Below are 25,608 nucleotides of genomic sequence, written 5' to 3'. Positions count from 1 at the left end.
TCGCGGAACCAGGCGACGGTGGCGGCGGGCTTGGGGGACACTGGGGACACTGGGAGGGACACTGGGAGGGACACTGAGGACACTGGGGACACTGGTGACACTGGGGACATACCGTGACGGTGACGGCGCCGTCCTGCTGGAGGCCATCGCGGAACCAGGCGATGGTGGCGGCGGGTTTGGGGGACACTGAGAGGGACACTGGGGACACTTGGAGGGACACTGGGGAGGGACTGGGGACACTGAGAGGGACACTGGGGACACTGGGAGGGACACTGGGAGGGACACTGAGGACACTGGGGACACTGGGGACATACCGTGACGGTGACGGCGCCGTCCTGCTGGAGGCCATCGCGGAACCAGGCGATGGTGGCGGCGGGCTTGGCGCTGCGCGCGCGACACGTCAGGTTGTAGGGTGTCCCTGCCCTCAGCAGGATCTCGGGGGCTCCGTCGATCGTGGGGTCCTCGGGGGGGACTGAGGGGACACAGGGGACAGCAGGGTGACCTTGGGGACACTGGGGACAGCAGGGGACTGAGGGGACTGAGGGGACACAGCGGACAGCAGGGTGACCTTGGGGACACGGGGGACAGCAGGGTGACCTTGGGGATACGGGGGACTGTGGGGGACAGAGGGGACAGCAGGGTGACCTTGGGGACACTGGGGACTGAGGGGACTGAGGGGTCAGCAGGTTGGAGGGTGAACTTGGGGACACGGGGGACTGAGGGGACATGGGGACCATGGGTGACCCAGGGAGACATGGGTGACCCAGGGAGCCCTTGGGGACACAGGGGACTGTAGGTTACATGGAGACCCCTTGGGTGACACAGGCAGCCCTTGGGGACATGGGGACCGTGGGGGACAGGCCATGGGTGACCCGGGGACCGCCTGGGGACACGGGGACAGATGTGACACTCACTGAGCACAGTGAAGCTGGCACAGCATGCCCTGGGTGACCTGGGGAGCCCTTGGGGACACAGGGACAGCAGGGGACAGGCCATGGGTGACCCAGGGAGCCCTTGGGGACAGCAGGGGACAGTGTGACACTCACTGAGCACGGTGAGATGGGCACAGTGTGCCCTGGGTGACCCGGGGACCCCTTGAGGACCCCCTGGGGACAGGTGTGTCACTCACTGAGCACGGTGAGGCGGGTGCAGGGTGACCCAGGGACCCCTTGGTGACAGCAGTGTCACTCACTGAGCACGGTGAGGCGGGTGCAGGGTGACCCGGGGAGCCCTTGGGGACCCCTTGGTGACACGGGGACACGGGGACAGTGTGTCACTCACTGAGCACGGTGAGGCGGGTGCAGGGTGACCCAGGGACCCCTTGGGGACACAAGGACACCAGGGGACAGGCCATGGGTGACACAGCGTGCCCTGGGTGACCCATGGAACCCTTGGTGACACGGGGACAGGTGTGTCACTCACTGAGCACGGTGAGGTGGGTGCAGGGTGACATGGGGACCCCTTGGTGACATGGGGACACGGGGACAGGTATGTCACTCACTGAGCACAGTGAGGTGGGTGCAGGGTGACATGGGGACCCCTTGGTGACCCGGGGACACAGGGACACATGTGTCACTCACTGAGCACGGTGAGGCGGGTGCAGGGTGACCCGGGGAGCCCTTGGTGACACAGGGACCCCTTGGTGACACAGGGACCCCTTGGGGACAGCAGTGTCACTCACTGAGCACGGTGAGGCGGGCGCGGCGCGAGCGCAGCGCGGCCTCGGTGGCCTGGCACTCGTAGACAGCGTCATCGGAGAGCTCTGCGTCGCGGATCTCCAGGTTGTACTGCCCCGAGTCGGCCGTGCCCACGATGCGGTACCGCGGCCAGGCTGGGGACAGGGACACCGACAGGGTCACCCTGATCCCATAGGGACATCCTGACCCCATAGGGAAACCCCAATCCCATAGAGAAACTCCAATCCCATAATGCCCACGATGCGGTACCGCAGCCAGGCTGGGGACAGGGACACCGACAGGGTCACCTTGGTGGCACAGGGACATCCCAATCCCATAGGGAAACCCCGATCCCATAGTGTCCATGATGGGGTACTGCGGCCAGGCTGGGGACACCACGGGGACACCGACAGGGTCACACAGGGACATCCTGACCCCACAAGGACATTCTGATCCCATAGGGAAATCCTGATCCTACAGGGACATCTTGATCCAATAGTGCCCACGATGCGGTACCGCGGCCAGGCTGGGGACACCATGGGGACACCGACAGGGTCACACAGGGACATCCTGACCCCACAGGGACATCCTGATCCCATAGGGAAACCCCAATCCCACAGGGAAACCCCTGCCCTGTGGGTGACATCACTGTAAGGTGACAACCCAGTGCCACCCCAGTGCCACCGTGCCCCCACCTTTGAGCCCCTGCCCCATGCCCAGGGCCACCCCTGTGACATGCCTATAAGATGACACCCCCCAGTGCCACCTCAGTCCCATGGGTGACACCCCAGTGAGGTGACACCGCAGTGCCACCGTGTCCCCACCTTTCAGCCCCTGTCCCATGCCCAGTGCCACCGCAGTCCCATGGGTGACATGACACCCCAGTGCCACCGTGTCCCCATCTTTGAGCCCCTGTCCCATGCCCAGGGCCACCCCTGTGACATGCCAGTGAGGTGCCACCCCAGTGCCACCATGTCCCCACCTTTGAGCCCCTGTCCCATGCCCAGTGACACCCCAGTGAGGTGCCACCCCAGTGCCACCGTGTCCCCACCTTTCAGCCCCTGTCCCATGCCCAGTGACACCGCAGTCCCATGGGTGACATGACACCCCAGTGCCACCGTGTCCCCATCTTTGAGCCCCTGTCCCATGCCCAGGGCCACCCCTGTGACATGCCAGTGAGGTGCCACCCCAGTGCCACCATGTCCCCACCTTTCAGCCCCTGTCCCATGCCCAGTGACACCCCTGTGAGGTGCCACCCCAGTGCCACCATGTCCCCACCTTTCAGCCCCTGTCCCATGCCCAGTGACACCCCTGTGAGGTGCCACCCCAGTGCCACCGTGTCCCCACCTTTCAGCCCCTGTCCCATGCCCAGAGCCACCTCAGTGAGGTGACACCCCAGTGCCACCGTGTCCCCACCTTTGAGCCCCTGTCCCATGCCCAGGGCCAGCCCGTCCTTGGTCCATTGCACGATCCCCGAGTAGTTGAGCACCACGCAGGACAGGACGATCCTCTGGCCGGCCACCACCGCCTGGTCCTCGGGCTCCTCCACGAACCTGGGCTGCAGCGCTGCGGCCACGGCGGGACGGTCACCGCGGAGTGACCGGCAACCCGCGGCGTCCTGACCGGACATTCCCGCCATGCTGGGGTTGTCACGGGGTTTGGGATTGTCACGGAATTTGGGATTGTCCTGGGATGTTCCTGGGGTCTTCCCAGGGTTTGGAATCTGCCTGGGATCACCCCGGAGTTTGGGATCGTCCTGGGATGTTCCTGGGGTTTGGGATTCTCCTGGGATCGTCCCGGAGTTTGGGATTGTTCCGGGGTTTGGGATTGTCACAGAATTTGGGATTGTCCTGGGATGTTCCTGGGGTCTTCCCAGGGTTTGGAATCTGCCTGGGATCACACTGGAGTTTGGGATCGTCCCAGGGTTTGGGATCGTCCCGGAGTTTGGGATTGTCCCAGGGTTTGGGATTCTCCTGGGATCGTCCCGGAGTTTGGGATTGTCCCGGGGTTTGGGATTCTCCCAGGACTTTCCCGGAGTTTGGGATCCTCCCAGGATCGTCAGGGGATTGGGATTGTCCTGGGGTTTGGAATTGTCCAGGAGTTTGGGATTTTCCTGGGATTGTCCCGGAGTTTGAGATCCTCCTGGGGTGTTCCTGGGATTGTCCCGGGGTTTGGGATTGTCCTGGAGTTTGGGATTGTCCTGGGGTTTGGGATTCTCCTGGGATCGTCCCAGGGGTTGGGATTGTCCTGGGATGTCCCTTGGATCTTCCCGGAGTTTGGGATCCTTCTGGGATCACCCCGGGGTTTGGGATTCTCCTGGGATTGTCCTGGAGTTTGGGATTCTCCTGGGATCCCTCTGGAGTTTGGGATTCTCCTGGGATGTCCCTTGGATCTTCCCAGGTTTTGGGATCGTCCCAGAGTTTGGGATTCTCCTGGGATGTCCCTTGGATCTTCCCGGAGTTCAGGATCCTCCCGGGATCATCCCGAAGTTTGGGATTGTCCCGAAGTTTGGGATTCTCCCGGGATCCTCCTGGAATCTTCCCAAAGCTGCTCGAGATCCTCCTGGGATCCCCTCAGAGCCACCCAGGATCTCCTCAGGATCCCTCCAGACCTTCCCGTGACCCCCAGAGCCACCCAGGATGTCCCCAAATGTCCCCCCGATGTCCCCACGACCCCCAAAGCCACCGAGAATCCCCCCAGATGTCCCCAAAGCTGCTTGAGATCCTCCCGGAGCCACCCAGGATCTCCTCAGGATCCCCCTGGAGCCACCCAGGATGTCCCCACGACCCCCAGAGCCACCGAGGATCACCCCAGGCTGTCCCCAAAGCTACTCAGGATCCTCCCGGAGCCACCCAGGATGTCCCCAGATGTCCCCCCGACGTCCCTGCAATGTCCCCAGATGTCCCCCGATGTCCCCACGACCTCCAGAGCCACCCAGGATGTCCCCAGATGTCCCCCTGATGTCCCCCGATATCCCTGCGATGTCTCCTGATGTCCCCACGACCCCCAGAGCCACCCAGGATGTCCCCAGATGTCTCTGTGATGTCCCCCGCAATGTCCCCAGATGTCCCCACAATGTCCCCCTATGTCCCCAGAGCCACCCAGGATGTCCCCAGACGTCCCCACGATGTCCCCGCAATGTCCCCCGCAATGTCCCCGCGACCCCCGGAGCCACTGAGGATCACCCCAGGATGTCCCCCGATGTCACCCCGATGTCCCCGCGACCCCGAAAGCCACCCAGGATGTCCCCAAAGCTGCTCAGGATCCTCCCGGAGCCACCCAGGATGTCCCCAGATGTCCCCGCGATGTCCCCACAACCCCCAGAGCCACCGAGGATCACCCCAGGATGTCCCCCGCTGTCCCCGCGCCCCCCGAGGCTCCCGGCAGACCCCCGGCTGTCCCCAGCCCGCCGTCCCTGTCCCTCTGTCCCTCTGTCACACAGCTCAGGGATCGATGGCACTGTCCCCTGCGGAGTCACGCGGGGATCGATGGCGATGTCACACGGGGCGGGGACTTGGGGACACGGCCCGGGATGGCCAGAGGGACACCCCGGGTGGCACTTTCCCTGCTCGAATCGCGGGTTTTTTGCCCGAAATTCCGGGAATCTGGGGAAATTTCGGGCGGTTTGAGGTGGTGGGGGAGGAGGGAAATCCGGTTTGATCCCAAAAAATTGGTTTTGATCCTAAAAAAATTGGTTTTGATCCCAAAAAAATCGCTTTCGATCCCCAAAACATTGCTTTAGACACCAAAAAATTGCTTTTGATCCCAAAAAGTTGGTTTTGATCCCCAAAAAATCGCTTTGGATCCCCAAAAAAATTGCTTTTGATCCCCAAAAAATTGCTTTTGATCCTAAAAAATTGCTTTGGATCCCAAAAAATTGCTTTGGATCCCCAAAAAGTTGCTTTTGATCCCCAAAAAATGGCATTAGATCCCAAAAAAATTAGTTTAGATCCCAAAAATTTGGTTTTGATGCCAAGAAATTGCTTTAGATCCCAAAAAATTGCTTTTGATCCCCAAAAAAATCGCTTTTGATCCCAAAAATTTGCTTTAGAACCCAAAAAATAGCTTTTGATCCCCAAACGAAAATCCACCCCAAAATTCCCAAAAATCCACCCCAAAATTCCCAAAAATCCAGAAAATCCACCCCAAAATCCACCCCAAAATTCCCGAAAATCCACCCCAAAAATCCGCTCCAAAATTCCCGAAATTCCCCCCCAAAAGGAGCTCGGAATTCCCAAAAAAATGACATTTAGCGGCTCTGTGATTTTATGGGGGAAATCGACTTCGGTTTTTTTGGGATCAAACTCGGGTTTTTTGGGATCAACCTCAACTTTTTGGGATCAAACTCATTTTTTTGGGGATCAACCCCATTTTGTTGGGATCAAACTTGGTTTTTTGGGCTCAAACTCCTATTTTTTGCTCTCAAACTCCTTTTTTTAGTATAAACCTCAATTTTTTGGGATCAGACTCCTTTTTTTTGCTCTCAAACTCCTTTTTTGAGCTCAAACTCCCTTTTTTTAGTATCAACCTCAATTTTTCAGTACCAAACCTCATTTTTTTGCTCTCAAACTCCTTTTTTTTGGGCTCAAACTCGATTTTTTTGAGATCAACCTCAATTTTTTGCTATCAAACCTCATTTTTTGGGGCTCAAACTCCATTTTTTGCTCTCAAACTCCTTTTTTTGGGCTCAAACTCGATTTTTTTTGGCTCAATCTCATTTTTTTAGTGCTCAAACTCCTATTTTTTGGGCTCAAACTCCTTTTTTTTAGTATCAAACTCCCATTTTTTGCTCTCAAACTCCCATTTTTTGTCCCCAAACTCCCATTTTTTCCTCTCAAACTCCCATTTTTTGTCCCCAAACTCCCATTTTTTGCTCTCAAACTCCTTTTTTTGGGCTCAAACTCCTTTTTTTTAGTATCAAACTCATTTTTTTCCTCTCAAACTCCCATTTTTTTGCCCTCAAACTCCCATTTTTTTCTCTCAAACTCCCATTTTTTGCTCCCAAACTCCCATTTTTTTGCTCTCAAACTCCCATTTTTTGCTCTCAAACTCCCATTTTTTGCCCCAAACTCAATTTTTTGCCCTCAAACTCCTATTTTTTGCTCTCAAACTCCCATTTTTTTGTCCCCAAACTCCATTTTTTGTCCCCAAACTCCATTTTTTGTCCCTAACCTCATTTTTTTTCTCAAACTCCTATTTTTTGCTCTCAAACTCCTATTTTTTTCTCTCAAACTCCCATTTTTTGCTCTCAAACTCCATTTTTTGCTCTCAAACTCCTTTTTTTTAGTATCAAACTCAATTTTTTCCTCTCAAACTCCCATTTTTTGTCCCCAAACTCCCATTTTTTCCTCTCAAACTCCCATTTTTTGTCCCCAAACTCCCATTTTTTGCCCCAAACTCAATTTTTTCCTCTCAAACTCCCATTTTTTTGTCCCCAAACTCATTTTCCTGGCTGTCCCCAACTCCTCCCCTCCCTTTTTCCCTTTTCTCCCTTCGCTCCGATCCCACAGCGATGATCCCACAAGGCTGGAATTTGAGGAATTTCCTGCCGAGGCTCCTCTTGGAAAACCCTGAAGTTTTAACCCTCAACTCCCCGAGTTTTTGGGGATTTTTTTTGGGGATTTTTTGGGGGGTTTTTCTTCCATTTTTGGGGCTAATTCTGAATTTTCCACTTTTTTTTTTCGGGGAAAAAATCAGAAATTGTTGATTTTTTTATGGGAAAATCGAATTTTTCTGCCTCATTTTCTCACCTCGATCCCAAAAAGTCCTAAATTTCCCCTAAAAAAATCCCAAAAATTAATCCCAAACCAGCCAGGGAGTAGCTAATTCTGAATTTTCCATTTTTTTGGGGGGTAAGAAACTAAAAATTTGTGATTTTTTTATGGGAAATTCGAATTTTTTTGCCTCATTTTCTCACCTCGATCCCAAAAAGTCCTAAATTTCCCCTAAAAAAATCCTAAAAACTCCAAATTTCCCCTAAAAAAATTCCCAAAACTCCAAATTTCCCCTAAAAAAATCCCAAAAACTCCTAATTCCCCTAAAAAAATCCCAAAAACTCCGAAATCCCCCTAAAAAAATCCCAAAAACCCCTAATTTCCCCTAAAAAAAATCCCAAAAACTCCTAAATTCCCCTAAAAAAAATCCCAAAACCTCCTAAATTCCCCTAAAAAAAAATCCCAAAACCTCCAAATTCCCCCCAAAAAATCCCAAAAGTTAACCCAAAACCAGCGAAGAAATCAAAAATTGTTGATTTTTTATGGGAAAATCGAATTTTTCTGCCTCAGTTTCTCACCTCGATCGCAAAAACTCTGAAATTTCCCTAAAAAAAATCCCAAAAATTAATCCAAAACCAGCCAGGGAGTAACTAATTCTGAATTTTCCATTTTTTTTCGGGAAAAAATCAGAAATTGTTGATTTTTTAGGGGAAAATCGAATTTTTTTGCCTCGTTTTCTCACCTCGATCCCAAAAACTTCATTTCCAACCCTAAATTCCCCTAAAAAATCCCAAAAAATTAATCCTGAAGCGGCAATGGAGTAACTAATTCTGAATTTTCTTTTTTTTTTCCGGAAAAAAACCAAAAATTGTTGATTTTTTATGGGAAAATCGAATTTTTTTGCCTCATTTTCTTACCTCGATCCCAAAACCTCCTAAATTCCCCTAAAAAATCCCAAAAACTCCGAAATTTCCCCTAAAAAAACTCCCAAAACTCTGAAATTTCCCCTAAAAAATCCCAAAAATTAATCCAAAACCAGCCAGGGAGTAACTAATTCTGAATTTTCCATTTTTTTTCGGGAAAAAAAATCAGAAATTGTTGATTTTTTAGGGGAAAATCGAATTTTTTTGCCTCATTTTCTCACCTCGATCCCAAAAAGTCCTAAATTTCCCCTAAAAAAATCCCAAAAACTCCGAAATTCTCCTAAAAAAAATCCCAAAAACTCCTAAATTCCCCTAAAAAAACCCAAAACCTCCAAATTTCCCCTAAAACAATCCCAAAACCTCCTAAATTCCCCTAAAAAAATCCCAAAAATTAATCCCAAACCAGCCAGGGAGTAACTAATTCTGAATTTTCCATTTTTTTTCGGGGAAAAAATCAGAAATTGTTGATTTTTTAGGGGAAAATTGATTTTTTTTTGCCTCAGTTTCTCACCTCAATCCCAAAAACTCTGAAATTCCCCTAAAAAAATCCCAAAAACTCCTAAATTTCCCCCTAAAAAAATCCCAAAACCTCAGAAATTCCCCTAAAAAAATCCCAAAACCTCCTAATTCTCCTAAAAAAAAATCCCAAAACCTCCTAATTCCCCTAAAAAAAATCCCAAAAACTCCTAAATTCCCCTAAAAAAATCCCAAAAACTCCTAAATCCCCCTAAAAAATCCTAAAATTAACCCAAAACCAGCGAAGAAATCAAAAATTGTTGATTTTTTATGGGAAAATCGAATTTTTTTGCCTCATTTTCCCTCCTCGATACCAAAAACTCCTAAATTTCCCCTAAAAAAAAATCCCAAAAATTAATCCAAAACCAGCCAGGGAGTAGCTAATTCTGAATTTTCCATTTTTTTGGGGGAAAAAATCAGAAATTATTGATTTTTTAGGGGAAAATCGAACTTTTTTGCCTCAGTTTCTCACCTCGATTCCAAAAACTCCTGAATTTCCCCTAAAAAAAAACCCAAAAATTAACCCCAAAGAAAAAGGGGGGAAATGTGGATTTTTTGGGGGAAAAAATGTGGATTTGGGGGGAAAACGTGAAATTTTGGGGAAAAAGGTGGATTTTGGGGTGAAAATGTGGAATTTTTTTGGGGAAAATGTGGATTTTTGGGGAAAAAATGTGGATTTTTTGGGGAAAAATGTGGATTTTGGGGTGAAAATGTGGATTTTTTGGGGAAAAATGTGGATTTTGGGGGAAAACCCACCTGGGGAAGGATAGAAAATGTGGATTTTGGGGTGAAAATGTGGATTTTGGGGAAAAAATGTGGATTTTGAGGTGAAAATGTGGATTTTTTTGGGGTGAAAACGCAAATTATTGGGGAAAAAATGTGGATTTTGGGGTGAAAATGTGGATTTTTTTTTGGAAAATGTGGATTTTTTTGGAAAAATTGTGGATTTTGGGGGAAAACATGAATTTTGGGGTGAAAACCTGGATTTTTTTTTGGGAAAACGTGGATTTTGGTGGGAAAACCTGGATTATTTTGGGGTGAAAACCTGAATTTTTGGGGAAAAACCCAGCCTGGGGGCAGAAAGGATAATCCCAACTATTTGGAATCCTTCATCCCTCTCCTCCTCCTCCTCCTCCTCCCTTCATTCCCATTTTTAATTCTATTTAAATCCAAATTTTTTTTAGCTATTTTTTCCCCACCCCGTTGCCATGGCAACGCCTCCCAAACCATCCTCGCCTTGGAAAGAAAAGTTGATTTTTTTTTCCTTTTTTTTTTCCTTTTTTTTTCCTTTTTTTCCCTTTTTTTCCCTTTTTTTTCCTTTTTTTTCCCCTTTTTTCCCTCCTCCTCCCCATTCCCATCATTCCCATCATTCCCATTCCCATATTTTCATTTCCACTTGGATCACAATCCGCCCGTTGCCATGGCAACGCTGGCAGCTCTTCACAGCCCAGCCTTGCAGAAAAGGACTTTTTCCCCCTTTTTTCCCCTTTTTCCCCTTTTTTTCCCCTTATTTCCCCCTTTTTTTCCCCTTTTTTAAAATAATTTTTTTCCCTTTTTCCCCCTTTTCCCCCCTTTTATCCTCTTTTTTCCCCTTTTTTCCCCATTGTTTTTTAATTTCCCCCATTTTTCCCCCTTTTTCCCCAATTTTTAATAATTTTTTCCCCTTCTTCCCCTTTTTCCCCTTTTCCCCCATTTTCCCCTTTTCCCCCTTTTTTTCCTTCTTTTCCCTTTTCCCCCAATTTTTCTCCATTTTCCCCCATTTTCCCCATTTTCCCCTTTTTTTTCCTCTTTTTCCTCTTTTTCCCATTTTTCCCATTTTCTCCCCATTTTTCTAATTTTCCCCCCTTTCCCAATTTATTTTTAATTTTTCCCCTTTTTTCCCCCTTTTTCCACATTTTCCCCTTTTTCCCCAATTTTTCCCCTTTTCCCCATTTCCCCATTTTTCTCAATTTTTTCCCCTTTTTCCCCCTTTTTCCCTCTTTCCCCATCTTTTCCATTTTCCCCCTTTTTTTCTAATTTTTCCCCATTTTCCCCCATGTTTTCTAATTTTTTCCCCTTTTTCCCCCTTTTCCCATTTTTCTAAATTCCCCCTTCCCCCTTTTTCCCCTTTTTTTTCTAATTTTCCCCCTTTTTTCCCATTTTTCCCCCTTTTTTCCCCAGTTTTTTGCCCCCCCGGGTGGGTTGGTTCCTCTTTTATTCCTGATATCCTAAAGGTTTGGAGTCACCTGGATTTGGGTTGGAGGGGATTTTCCAGGTGATCCTGGAAATCCCAAATCCCAGAGACCCCAAATCCCAAATCCCAGAGATCCCAAATCTTGGAGACCCCAAATCTCGGAGATCCTAAATCCCAGAGACCCCAAATCCCAGAGATCCCAAACCATGGAGATCCCAAACCCTAGATATCCCAAATCCCAGAGATCCCAAATCTCAGAGATCCCAAATCCCAGATGATCCCAGATCACGAATCCAAAATTCTCTCAGATCCCAAATCCGAAATTCTCTCAGATCCCAAATGATCCCAAATCCTGCATCCTAAATCCCAAATCCTAAATCCCAAATGATCCCAGATCCCAATCCCGATTCCAATCCAGGAGATGCCGATCCCGATCCCAATCCCGATCCTGATCCTGATCCTGCTCCTGATCCAGATGCCGATGCTGATCCCAATCCCAATCCCAATCCCAATCCCGATCCAGATGCCGATCCCAATCCCAACCCCGGCAGTGCCAATCCCAATCCTGATCCTGATCCTGATCCCGATCCCAGTGCCGCTTCCAATCCCAGTCCTGATCCTGATCCCTATACTGATCCCCATCCTGCTGCCGGGGGTGCCAATCCTGATCCCAGAGGTGCTGATCCCAACCCCGATCCTGATCGCAGTCACCATCCTGATCCCGATCCCATTCCCGATCCCAATCTTGGTCACCGTCCTGATCCCGGCAGTGCCAATCCCGATGTCGATCCCATCGGCGCCAATCCCGATGCACATCTCAGTCCCAATCCCGATCCCAATCCCAATCCCGATCCCAATCCCAATCCCAATCCCAATCCCAGTCACTGTCCTAATCCCGGCAGTGACAATCCCAGTGCACATCTCAGTCCCAATCCTGATCCCGATCCTGATCCCAATCTCGGTCACTGTCCCAATCCCGGTGGTGCCAATCCCGGTCCCAGTGCCAATCCCGGTGCACATCTCAGTCCCGATCCCGATCCCAATCCCGATCCCAATGCCAGTGCACATCCTGATCCCACTCCTGATTCCGATCCTGATCCCGATCTCGGTCCCAGCAGTGCCAACCCCGGTGCACATCCCAATCCTGCTCCCGGTCCTGATCCCGATCTCTATCCCCATCCCGATCCCATCGGTGCCAATCCCTATGTGGATCCTGTCGGTGCCAATCCCGGTGCACATCCCCATCCTGCTCCTGATCCCGATCCTGACCCCGCTCCCAATCCTGATCCCCAACCCCATTCCCCATCCCGGCGGTGCCAATCGCAGTGCATATCCCGATCCCCATCCCGATCCCGATCCCAATCCCCATCCCCATCCTGACGGTGCCAATCCTGATGTCGACCCCATCGGTGCACATCCCGCTCCACAACCCAATCCTGCTCCCGATCCCCATCTCCATCCCGATCACGGCGGTGCCAATCCCGATGCACATCCCGATCCCAATCCCAATCCCAATCCCAATCCCAATCCCAATCCCAATCCATCTAGCTCCTCATCCCGGTGCTGATTTGATCCCGACCCCAATCCCTGAATTGTCGATCCCCATCCCAATCCTGATCACAATCCTGATCCCAATCCCAATCCCTGAACTGTAGATCCCGATCCCAATCCCAATCCCAAAATTGTCGATCCCAACCCCAACCCCAATCCCTGAACTGTTGATCCTGATCCCAATCCCAATCCCAACCCCAAAATTGTCGATCCTGATCCCGATCCTTGAACTGTCGATCCTGATCCCAATCCCAATCCCAAAATTGTCTATCCTGATCCCAATCCCAAAATTGTTGATCCCAATCCCGATCCCAATCCCTGACCTGTCGATCCCGATCCCAATCCCTGAACTGTCTATCCCAATCCCAAAATTGTTGATCCCGATCCCAATCCCTGAATGGTCGATCCCAACCCCAATCCCAATCCCTGAACTGTTGATCCTGATCCCAATCCCAAAACTGTCGATCCCCATCCTGATCCCAATCCCGACCCCAATCCCAATTCCAAAATTGTCAATCTCCATCCTGATCCCGATCCCAACCCCAAAATTGTCGATCCCAATCCTGATCCCGATCCCAATCCCAATCCCTGAACTGTCGATCCCGATCCCAACCCCAATCCCAATCCCAATCCCAACCCCAAAATTGTCGATCCCAATCCTGATCCCGATGCCGACCCCAATCCCAATCCCAATCCCAATCCCAATTCCAATCCCTGAACTGTCGATCCTGATCCCCATCCCAATCCCAACCCCAAAACTGGCGATCCCGATCCCAACCCCAATCCCAACCCCAAAACTGCTGATCCCAATCCCGATCCCAATCCTGATCCCGATCCCAACCCCAAAATTGTCGATCCCAATCCTGATCCCGATCCCGACCCTGATCCCAATCCCAATCCCTGAACTGTCGATCCCAACACCAATCCCAATCCCAATCCCTGAACTGTCGATCCCAACACCAATCCCAATCCCAATCCCTGAACTGTCGATCCCAACACCAATCCCAATCCCAATCCCTGAACTGTCGATCCCAATCCCGATCCCGACCCCAATCCCAAAATTGCCGATCCCAATCCCGATCCCAATCCTGATCCCAAAACTGCCGATCCCAATCCCAATCCCAATCCCTGAACTGCCGATCCCGATCCCCATCCCAATCCCAACCCCAAAACTCCCGATCCCAACCCCAAATCCCAACCCCAACCCCAAATCCCACCTCCCCTCCGCCTCCTCCCTCCCTCCCGCGCCGGGAGCAGGAGGTTATGCAAATGAGCCTCGAGCCCAGGAGAGCTTAATTAGCCGCTAAGTGCGCGAGCCGAGTGATTAATTAAGAGATAATGAAGAGAAAAGGAGGCTGGAGAGGGAAGAGCGGCGCGGCTTGGAGGAGAAAACCTCCAGGTGATGTTGGGAATTAAAGGGGTTTTATCCGGAATTTATACTGAATTTATGGTGGATTTATATCAAATTTATCTGGAATTTAGCTTAAAATTTATCCGGAATTTATAGTGGATTTATAGCGAATTTATATCAAATTTATCCGGAATTTATCCTAAAATTTATCCGGAATTTATAGTGGATTTATATCGAATTTATCCCGAATTTATCCTGAATTTATATCAAATTTATACTAAAATTTATCCGGAATTTACAGTGGATTTATATCAAATTTATCCGGAATTTATATCGAATTTATCTGGAATTTATCTGGAATCTATAGTGGATTTATATCAAATTTACCTGGAATTTATCCCAAATTTATCCGGAATTTATAGTGGATTTATATAAAATTTATCTGGAATTTATCCGGAATTTATCCGGATTTTATCCCGAATTTATAGTGGATTTATATAAAATTTATCCGGAATTTGTCCGGAATTTATACTGAATTTATACTAAACTTATATCAAATTTATCCCGAATTTGTCCCGAATTTGTCCCGAATTTATCCCAAATTTATCCTGAATTTGTGCCGAATTTATCCTGAATTTATATCAAATTTATCCTAAAATTTATCTGGAATTTGTACTGAATTTATATCAAATTTATCCGGAATTTATCCTGAATTTATATCACATTTATGCTGAATTGATATCAAATTTATCCAGAATTTATCCGGAATTTATCCCGAATTTATCTCAAATTTATCCCAAATTTATCTCGTAATTTTAGGAATTCCACATCATTGGAACCTCTGGAAAAACTAGGATTTCACCCAAAAAAAATCCCAAAATCCAGGAGAAAACCGACCTGGAATGACGAATTTCCAACCGGATTTCACCCCAAATCCTACTTGCCACCCCAAAATCCCCAAAATTCACCCCAAAAAGTGAAATTTGGGGGTTTTTTTGGGGCGGAGAGATTAAATTATGGGATTTTTGGGGGAAATTCCAGGGATTTGCCCAGGTGGGATTGAGGCCAGCGAGGGGGAAAAAAATCCGGATTAAAGAAATCCTGAATTAAAAATGAATAATGAATTAAAAAAATGGGGATGGGATTAAAGTAATTAATGTAATTAGTGTAATTAATGTCATTAACCTCCCGCCGGGAGAGCGGTGAGTGTCCTGGTGACCCCAAAAGCTCCTGGATTTCGTTTTGGGGTCGTTGGGGGAAAGGGGGGAGAATTCCTGGGGTGGGAAGGGATGGGAAAATGGGAGAAAAATGGGAATTTGGGGTTGGAAAAATGGGAAAATGAGGGAAAAATGGGAATTTGGGGTTAGAAAAATGGGGGAAAACAGGAAAAAATGGGAATTTGGGGTTGGAAAAATGGGGGGAAATGGGAAAAAATGGGGGAAAATGAGGGAAAAGTGGGAAAAAATGGGCAAAGGGAAATGGAAAAATGGGGAAAAAATGGGAAAAATGGGGGGAAAATGGGTGGAAAATGGGGAAAAATGGGAATTTGGGGTTAGAAAAATGGGGAAAATGGGGAAAAATGGGAATTTGGGGTTAGAAAAATGGGGAAAACTGGGAATTTGGGGTTAGAAAAATGGGGAAAAACAGGAAAAACTGGGAATTTGGGGTTGGAAATATGGGGGAAAAACAGGAAAAAATGGGAATTTGGGGTTAGAAAAATGGGGAAAATGAGGGAAAAAATGGGGGGAAAATGAGGGAAAAGTGGGAAAAAATGGGCAAAGGGAAATGGGAAATGAGGAAAAAATGGGAAAAATGGGGGGAAAATGGGTGAAAAATGGGGAAAAAATGGGAATTTGGGGTTAGAAAAATGGGGAAAAACAGGAAAAATGGGAATTTGGGGTTAGAAAAATGGAGAAGATGGGGGAAAAATGGGAGAAAAATGGGAGAAAAATGGGGAAAAATGAGGGAAAAAAGGGAGAAAATGGGAAAAGGGAAATGGGAAAAATGGGAGGAAAATGGGGGGAAAATGGGAAAAGGGAAATGGGAAAAATGGGGGGAAATGGGGATGTGTCCCTGGGGAACGATGGGGGAGTTTCCAGCTCCCAGTTCTATGCCAGTTCAGTCCCAGTTCAATCCCAGCTCAATCCCAGTTCAATCCTAGCTCCATCCTAGTCCCATCCCAGTTCAATCCCAGTCCCATCCCAGCATCACCCCACTTCAATCCCAGTTCCATCCCAGTTCTGTCCCAGTTCAATCCCAGTTCCATCCCAGCTCCATCCCAGTTCAATCCCAATCTCATCCTAGCTCCATCCCAGTTCAGTCCAGGTTCAGTCCCAGCATCACCCCAGTTCAATCCCAGTTCAGTCCAAGTTCTGTCCCAGTTCCACCCCAGTTCCATTCCAGTCCCATCCCAGCATCACCCCAGTTCCATCCCAGTTCAATCCCAGCTCTATCCCTATCCCAGTTCCATCCCAGTCCTATCCCAGCATCACCCCAGTTCCATCCCAGTTCCATTCCAGTTCCATCCCAGTCCTATCCCAGCATCACCCCAGTTCCATCTCAATTCCATCCTAGCCCTATCCCAGTTCTGTCCCAGTTCTGTCCAGGTTCAGTCCCAGTTCAGTCCAGGTTCAGTCCCAGTTCTGTCCAGGTTCAGTCCCAGTTCTGTCCCAGTTCAGTCCAGGTTCAGTCCCAGTTCTGTCCCAGTTCAATCCAGGTTCTGTCCAGGTTCAGTCCCAGTTCCATCCCGGCTCTATCCCTATCCCAGTTCAATCCCAGTTCCATCCCAGTCCTATCCCAGCATCACCCCAGTTCAGTCCCAGCTCCATCCCAGTTCTGTCCCAGCTCCGTCCCAGTTCAACCCAACCCCTATCCCTGTCCCAGTTCAATCCCAGTTCAATCCCAGTTCCACCCCAGTTCCACCCCAGTTCCACCCCAGTTCCGTCCCAGTTCCGTCCCAGCTCTATCCCAGTTCAATCCCAGTTCAGTTCCAGCCCTATCCCAGTCCAATCCCAGCATCACTCCAGTTCAATCCCAGTTCTGTCCCAGTCCAATCCCAGTTCCACCCCAGTTCTGTCCCAGCTCTGTCCCAGCTCTATTCCCATCCCAGTTCTATCCCCATCCCAGTTCTGTCCCAGTTCAATCCCAGTCCAATCCCAGTTCCATCCCAGCTCTATCCCAATCCCAGTTCAATCCCAGTTCAATCCCAGTTCAATCCCAGTACAACCCCAGCATCACCCCAGTTCCATCCCAGTTCAATCCCAGTTCCAATCCCAGTTCCATCCCAAATCCCATTTTCCCCCTCTCCATCAACCCCAGCATGAGGGAAGAGAAGCAAAAGTGGAAGAAAAAACCAAAATAAACCAAAATACAAAAAAAAATCCTAAAAAAAAGAATAAAAAAAACCCCACAGAGAGCAAAAAAAAAAAAACCCCGACCCCGAAAATGAATAAATATTTCAATTTGAGGCGCAATCACGGCGAGTGATTGAAACGGGGGGAAGAATAATGGGTTTCATTTAGATAAGATACAGAAAATTATTTAGTGAGAAATGAAGAGTGATGAAACCCATTCAGCGCGCCGGGGGTGGGAACGGCGAAGGGTTCCACCCCAAAAAAGGGCCTGCTGGAAAAAATCCCGAAATTCCAACCCAAAAAACCCCCAAATTTTGGGGTGAATAGCGGTGGGGAGAGGGGGATTTGGGATTGGAGGGGATGGGGTGGGTTTGGGGTGGGTTTGGGGTGGGTTTGGGGTGGGGGGAACCTCTGATCCCAAAATGGTGTTGTCCCATCCCAAAATTGAGTCATTCCAAACTGGAGTTGTCCCAAACTGGAGTCGTCCCATCCCAAACTGGAGTCGTCCCATCCCAAACTGGAGTCGTCCCATCCCAAACTGGAGTTGTCCCATCCCAAACTGGAGTCGTCCCAAACTGGAATCATCCCATCCCAAACTGGAATCACCCCATCCCAAACTGGAATCGTCCCATCCCAAACTGGAGTCGTCCCATCCCAAACTGGAGTCGTCCCATCCCAAACTGGAGTCGTCCCATCCCAAACTGGAGTCGTCCCACCCCGGAGTTGTCCCATCCCAAACTGGAGTTGTCCCATCCCAAACTGGAGTCGTCCCATCCCAAACTGGAATCGTCCCATCCCAAACTGGAGTCGTCCCATCCCAAACTGGAGTCGTCCCATCCCAAACTGGAATCGTCCCATCCCAAACTGGAGTTGTCCCATCCCAAACTGGAGTTGTCCCATCCCAAACTGGAGTTGTCCCATCCCAAACTGGAGTCGTCCCAAACCAAAACAGTCATCCCAAACCGGAACAATTCCATCCCAAACTGGAGTCATCCCAGACTGGAGTCGTCCCATCCCAAAATTGAGTTATCCCAAACTGGAATCATTCCATCCCATCCCAAAACAGAACTGTCCCATCCCAAACTGGAATCATCCCACCCCAAACTGGAGTTGTCCCATCCCAAACCAGAGCCATTCCATCCCATACTGGGGCTGTCTCATCCCAAACTGGAACCATTCCATCCCAAAACGGAGTCATCCCAAAATAGAGCTATCCCATCCCAAACTGGAGCTGTCCCACCCCAAACTGGAGTTGTCCCATCCCAAACTGGAGCTGTCCCATCCCAAACTGGAGCTGTCCCATCCCAAACTGGAGCTATCCCAAACCAAAACAGTCATCCCAAACCGGAACAATTCCATCCCAAACTGGAGTCATCCCAAACTGGAGTCATCCCATCCCAAAATTGAGTTATCCCAAACTGGAATCATTCCATCCCATCCCAAAACAGAACTGTCCCATCCCAAACTGGAATCATCCCATCCCAAAACAGTCATCCCAAACTGGAACCATTCCATCCCAAACTGGAGCCGTCCCATCCCAAACTGGAGTTGTCCCAAAGCAGAGCCATCCCATCCCAAACTGGAGCTGTCCCACCCCAAACTGAAGCCATCCCACCCCAAAACATAGTCACCCCAACCTAAACTGGAATCATTCCACCCCAAACTGGAGTTGTCCCATCCCAAACCAGAGCCATTCCATCCCATACTGGGGCTGTCTCATCCCAAACTGGAACCATTCCATCCCAAAATGGAGTCATCCCAAACTAGAGCTGTCCCATCCCAAACTGGAGCTGTCCCATCCCAAACTGGAGTCATCCCAAACTGGAGTTGTCCCATCCCAAAATTGAGTTATCCCAAACTGGAAGCATTCCATCCCATCCCATCCCAAAACAGAACTGTCCCATCCCAAACTGGAATCATCCCACCCCAAACTGGAGTTGTCCCATCCCAAACCAGAGCCATTCCATCCCATACTGGGGCTGTCTTATCCCAAACTGGAATCATTCCATCCCAAACTGGAGTCGTCCCAAACTGGAATCATCCCATCCCAAACTGGAAATGTCCCATCCCAAACTGGAAATGTCCCATCCCAAACTGGAAATGTCCCATCCCAAACTGGAGTTGTCCCATCCCAAACTGGAATTGTCCCATCCCAAACTGGAGCTGTCCCATTCCAAACTGGAGTCGTCCCATCCCAAACTGGAGCTATCCCACCCCAAAACAGAGCCATCCCATCCCAAACTGGAGTTATCCCAAACTGGTGTCATCCCTAACTGGAGTTATCCCATCCCAAACTGGAACCACTCCACCCCAAAACAGTCATCCCAAAGCAGAGCCATCCCATCCCAAACCGGAGTTATCCCATCCCAAACTGGAGGTGTCTCAAACTGGAGCCATCCCACCCCAAACTGCAATTGTCCCATCCCAAACTGGAGTTGTCCCATCCCAAACTGGTGGCATGTCAAACCAGAGCCATCCCACCCCAAACTGGAGTCATCCCACCCCAAATTGGAGTTGTCCCATCCCAAAACAGTCATCCCAAACCAGAACCATTCCATTCCAAAACTGGAGTCATCCCAAAACAGAGCCATCCCACCCCAAACCGGAGCCATCCCATCCCAAACTGGAGTTGTCCCACCCCAAACTGGAGTTGTCCCATAACGGAGCCATTCCATCCCGAACTGGAGTCATCCCAAACCGGAGCCATCCCACCCCAAAACAGAGTCATCCCATCCTAAACTGGAGTCATCCCACCCCAAACTGGAGTCATCCCATCCCAAACTGGAGTTATCCCAAAACAGAGCCATCCTATTCCAAACCAGAGCCATCCCATCCCAAACTGGAGTTGTCCCGCCCCAAACCGGAGCCATCCCGCCCCAAACTGGGGGTGTCTCAAAACGGAACCATTCCGCCCCAAACAACCCCCTCCCACCCCAAACAGCCCCATCCTGCCCCAAAACGGAGCCATTCCACCCCAGAACGGAACCATTCCATCCCAAAACTGCCCCATCCGGCCCCAAAATGGAGCTTCCTACCCCAAACAGAATCCCTCCCGCCCCAGAACGGAACCATCCCAAACTGCCCCATTCCGCCCCAAAACGGAGCTCTCCCACCCCAAAAAATAGCTGTCCTACCCCAAACCGAATCCCTCCCGCCCCAAAACGGAGCCATTCCACCCCAGAACGGAACCATTCCATCCCAAACTGGGAGTGTCTCAAAACGGAGCCATCCCACCCCAAACAGCCTCATCCCACCCCAAACCGAATCCCTCCCGCCCCAAAACGGAGCCATTCCATCCCAAACTGCCCCATCCCACCCCAAAACGGAGCTCTTCCACCCCAAACCGAATCCCTCCCGCCGCAAACAGCCCCATCTCGCCCCAAACCGGAGCTTCTTATCCCAAAACGGAGCTCTCCCACCCCAAACTGGACCCATCCCGCCCCAAAACGGAGCCATCCCATCCCAAACAGCCCCATCCCGCCCCAAACCGAATTCCTGCCACCCCAAAACGGAACTCTCCCACCCCAAAACGGAGCTCTCCCACCCCAAAACGGAGCCATCCCGTCCCAAACAATCCCATCCCGCCCCAACCCGAATCCCTCCCGCCCCAAAACGGAGCCATCTCATCCCAAACTGCCCTCATCCTACCCCAAATCGAAGCCATCCCGCCCCCAAACGGTGCTGTCCCGCCCCAAAACGGAGCCATTCCACCCCAAACAACCCCATCCCACCCCAAAACGGAGCCATTCCACCCCAAACAACCCCATCCCGCCCCAAAACGGAGCTTCCTACCCCAAACCGAATCCCTCCCATCCCAAACCGAAGCTCTCCCACCCCAAACAGCCCCATCCCGCCCCAAAACGGAGCCATTCCATCCCAAACTGCCCCATCCCACCCCAAAACGGAGCTCTCCCGCCCCAGAACGGAACCATTCCATCCCAAACCGGGAGTGTCTCAAAACGGAGCCATCCCACCCCAAACAGCCTCATCCCACCCCGAACCGAATCCCTCCCGCCCCAAACAACCCCATCCCACCCCAAACCGAATTCCTGCCACCCTAAAACGGACGCATCCCGCCCCAAAACTGCCCCATCCCGCCCCGAAACGGAGCCATCCCATCCCAAACAACTCCATCCCGCCCCCAAACGGAGCCATTCCATCCCAAACAACCCCATCCCGCCCCAAACCGAATTCCTGCCGCCCCAAAACGGAGCCATCCCATCCCAAACCGGAGCCATCCCGCCCCAGAACGGAACCATTCCATCCCAAACCAAATCCCTCCCATCCCAGACTGCCCCATCCCACCCCAAAACGGAGCCATTCCATCCCAAACTGCCCCATCCCGCCCCAAAACGGAGCCATTCCACCCCAGAACGGAGCCGTCCCACCCCAAACCGAAGCTCTCCCACCCCAAAACGGAGCTTCCTACCCCAAACCGGAGCTCTCCCACCCCAAACAGCTCCATCCCGCCCCAACCCGAATCCCTCCCGCCCCAAAACGGAGCCATGTCATCCCAAAACGGAGCCATTCCATCCCAAACAGCCCCATCCCGCCCCAAACTGAAGCCATCCCACCCCAAAACGGAGCCATTCCACCCCAAAAAATAGCTGTCCCACCCCAAACAGCTCTATCCCGCCCCAAAACGGAGCCATCCCACCCTAAATCGCAGTCCTCCCGCCCCAAACCGAATCCCTCCCATCCCAAACCGGAGCCATTCCACCCCAAACAGCCCCATCCCACCCCAAACAGCCCCATCACACCCCAAAACGGAGCCATCCCACCCCAAATCGCCCTCATCCTATCCCCAAACGGAGCCAACTCATCCCAAACAGCCCCATCCCGCCCCAAACAACCCCATCCCACCCCAAAACAGAGCCATCCCATCCTAAACCGAATCCCTCCCATCCCAAACCGAAGCTCTCCCACCCCAAAACAGCCCCATCCCACCCCAAAACGGAGCCATCCCACCCCAAAACAACTCCATCCCGCCCCAAAACGAATCCCTCCCACCCCAAAACGCCCCATCCCACCCTAAAACGGAGCCATCCCACCCCTACCCGAATCCCTCCCCGCCCCAAAACAGCCCCATCCACCCCAAAACGGAGCCGTTCCGCCCCAAAACGGAGCCGTTCCGCCCCAAAAACGGAGCTCCATCCCAAATTGCCCAATCCCGCCCCAAAACGGAGCCATCCACCCTAAATCGCAGTCCTCCGCCCCCAAACGACTCCCTCCCATCCCAAACCGGGAGCCATCCCACCCCAAACAACCCCATCCCGCCCCGAACCGAATCCCTCCCGCCCCAAAACGGAGCCGTTCCGCCCCAAAACGGAGCCATCCCATCCCAAATTGCCCAATCCCGCCCCAAAACGGAGCCATCCCACCCGAAATCGCAGTCCTCCCGCCCCAAACCGACTCCCTCCCTCCGCCGGCCCCTCTCCCCCTCTCCCCCTCTCCCCTCCCTCTCTCCCACGCGGCCGCTTTTGTTCCCGGAGGGTCGCGCAGCCCCGCCGGGGTCTCAGGGGGTGAAATCTCCATCCCTCCCCTCCCGGCCCTATAAGAAGCTTTGCTCGCTCCTTTTAAAGCCCCAAAGCTCCAGGCGGTTTGATTTTATTTTTTTTTTTTTCCCTTTTTTTTTTTTTTTCCCTCTCTCTCTCTCTCTCTCTCTCTCCTCTTGGCATCTTAGCAACGCCGCCCCCTTAATTAAAAATTAGATTGGATTTTGCAGCTGGGAAAGGAAGCCGGAGGCCTCGCTGGGGCCCTAAAAACGAGGGGGAGACCCCAAAAATATGTGACCTCAGGGGGGGTGGTGACCCTCCCTGTTGTCCCCAAAGGGGGTTTTGGGGAGGGGGTGACAGAGGTGTCACCCCAACCCTGGGTGACCTTGGCACGGAGGATCATCCCCCTCGTGCCTCAGTTTCCCTCCCTGGAGGTTTTTGGGGTCGTGGGTTATTTTGGGGTTTTGGGGTTTTTTTGGGGTTTTTTGGGGGTTTTTGGGGTTTTTTGGGGGGTTCTGGAAGGGGTTGGGGTGGGAAAAAAGGATGGCAGAGTTTTCCAAGGAATGTGGGATTTTGGGGGTCTTGGGGACCCCCGGGGTGGGTTGAGACCCCTCCTCACCCTCTGCTCCGGGGGTCTCCTCCGAACCGGAACCGGGAATCAGGAATTGGGAATCGAACCGAACCGGGAATTGGGAATTGGGAATCGAACCGAACCGGGAACTGGGACTCGAACCGAACCGGGAATTGGGAATCGAACCGGAACCGGGAATTGGGAATCGAACCGGGAATTGGGAATCGAACCGGGAATTGGGAATCGAACCGAACAGGGAATCGAACCGGGAATTGGGAATCGAACCGAACACGGAATCGAACCGGGAATTGGGAATCGAACCGAACCGGGAACCGAACAGGGAATTGGGAATTGGGAACCGAACCGGGAATTGGGAATCGAACCGAACCGGGAATCGAACCGGGAATTGGGAATCGAACCGGAACCGGGAATTGGGAATTGGGAATCGAACCGGGAATTGGGAATCGAACCGGGAATCGAACCGAACCGGGAATTGGGATCCGGATAGAGGAACCCCAAACCTTAGTCCCGGTACCGGGGGATCCGGTAGGATCCGAACCGGGGCGGGGAGAACCGGGCCCGGTTCCGTCGGGACCATCCGGTACCGGAGAGGGAAATCCACGAGGATCAATCCCGGGATTTGGGAGAACCGGGCCCGGTTCCAGCGGGATCTCCCGGTTCCGTCGGGATTATCCGGTACCGGAGAGGGAAATCCACGAGGATCATCCCCAGAATTTAGGAGAACCGAGCTCGGGATTTGGGAGAACCGGGCCCGGTTCCGTCGGGACCATCCGGTACCGGAGAGTGGATTCCACGAGGATCATTCCCAGAATTTGGGAGAACCGAGCCCAGGATTTGGGAGAACCGGGCCCGGTTCCAGCAGGACCATCCGGTACCGGAGAGGGAAATCCACGAGGATCATCCCCGGGAATTTGGCAGAACCGGGCCCAGCAGGATCGAGGCGAACCGGCGGCGATTTCACCCGAATCCACCGGTACCGGATCGGTGACTCTCCAACCCCGGAGCTCGAGGCGAACCGGGTCCGGGATCGAAGCGAACCGGGCCGGAGCTTGAGGCGAACCGGGCCGGGAATTGAGACGAACCGGGCCGGGAATTGAGACGAACCGGGCCGGGAATTGAGACGAACCGGGCCGGGAATTGAGACGAACCGGGCCGGAGATTGAGACGAACCGGGCCGGGGATTGAGACGAACCGGGCCGGGGATTGAGACGAACCGGGCCGGGGATTGAGACGAACCGGGCCGGGGATTGAGACGAACCGGGTCGGGGATTGAGACGAACCGGGCCGGGAATTGAGACGAACCGGGCCGGGAATTGAGGCGAACCGGCGGCGATTCCACCCGAACCCGCCGGTACCGGATCGGTGATTCCCCAACCCCGGAGCTCGAAGCGAACCGGCGGCGATTCCACCCGAACCTCCCGGTACCGGCTCGAGATCTCCACCATCACCACCCCAATTCCCTCCAGCACCCCAAAACCCCCCGGGAACCCCCCGGGAACCCCCCCGGGGGAGCTCGGAGCCTCTCTCATCCCTCCGGGAACGGGCGGGACCGGCGGCGAGCGGGGCTGGAGCGCTGCCCGCGGAGTTGGGAACGGCGCTCGGGGCGGCCGCGCTCTGCCCTGCCGCCCATCCCGACCCCAAATCCCCCTCGAAATCCCCATCCAAATCCCAAAAAATCCCCCCAAATCCCCAGCCGCGCCGCCGCTCGCGCCGCCCCTCCCGGTTCCTCCCGGTTTTTGGGTTTTTTATTTTTTTTCTCTCTCCCCCCCCCACCCCGGTTGCCCACCTTGCCCGCGGGTCCCGGCGAGAGTCAGCAGGCACAGGAGGAGGATCCGCATGCTCCCGGCCCGCCCGGGGGTCTCTCCGGGGGTCTCTGGGACCCCTCCCGGTGGCGGCGGAGCTGTCCGAGCCTGGCCCGGCCGGGCCGGGGCCGGGCGGGGAGCGGGAAAGGCTCCGGTAGCTCCGCTCCGCGCTCCGAGCCCCGAGTGAACGGCGGAGGAGGCGGGGCGGGAGGGAGGGAGGGAGGGAGGGGAGAGGGAGAGGGGGAGAGGGAGGGAGGGGGAGGGAGGAGGGGGAGGAGGAGGAGGGGGAGAAGGAGGGAGGGAGGGAGGGAGGGGAGGAGGAGGGAGGGGAAGAAATAGGGAGGGGAGGAGGGAGGGAGGGGAGGGAGGAGGGGGAGAGGGAAGGAGGGAATGAAGGAGGGAGGGAGAGGAGGAGGGAATGAAGGGAGAAGGGGAAAAGGAGGGAAGGAGGGAAGGAATGAA

The 25,608-nt window shown here is 52.2% G+C and overlaps 1 protein-coding gene across 3 annotated transcripts in view; it reads right to left on the bottom strand.

Moving 5' to 3' along the window:
- The window catches only part of KIRREL1 (kirre like nephrin family adhesion molecule 1), a 48,757-nt gene extending 23,407 nt beyond the window's left edge, over positions 1 to 25,350 (bottom strand). For 2 of the 3 annotated variants that reach the window (XM_085082312.1, XM_085082310.1), the window contains exons 1-4: positions 25,131 to 25,350; positions 3,093 to 3,242; positions 1,682 to 1,831; positions 315 to 472 (exon numbers count right to left, since the gene is read on the bottom strand). In XM_085082312.1, coding sequence (XP_084938438.1) covers positions 315 to 472; positions 1,682 to 1,831; positions 3,093 to 3,242; positions 25,131 to 25,182 — 510 coding nt within the window. In that variant the 5' untranslated portion in view covers positions 25,183 to 25,350. Of the gene's footprint in view, positions 1 to 314; positions 473 to 1,681; positions 1,832 to 2,371; positions 2,400 to 3,092; positions 3,243 to 25,130 lie in introns of those variants that run through there. The other variant, XM_085082311.1, reaches the window with a different exon arrangement.
- Positions 25,351 to 25,608: the final 258 nt, after the last annotated feature.

The sequence above is a fragment of the Lichenostomus cassidix genome, chromosome 25 (genome assembly GCF_008360975.1).
Source record: "Lichenostomus cassidix isolate B80296 chromosome 25, HeHo_3.0, whole genome shotgun sequence".
Classification (NCBI taxonomy): domain Eukaryota; kingdom Metazoa; phylum Chordata; class Aves; order Passeriformes; family Meliphagidae; genus Lichenostomus; species Lichenostomus cassidix.
Note: the sequence above shows the minus strand (reverse complement) of the source record. Positions and strands in the feature narration are given on the sequence as shown.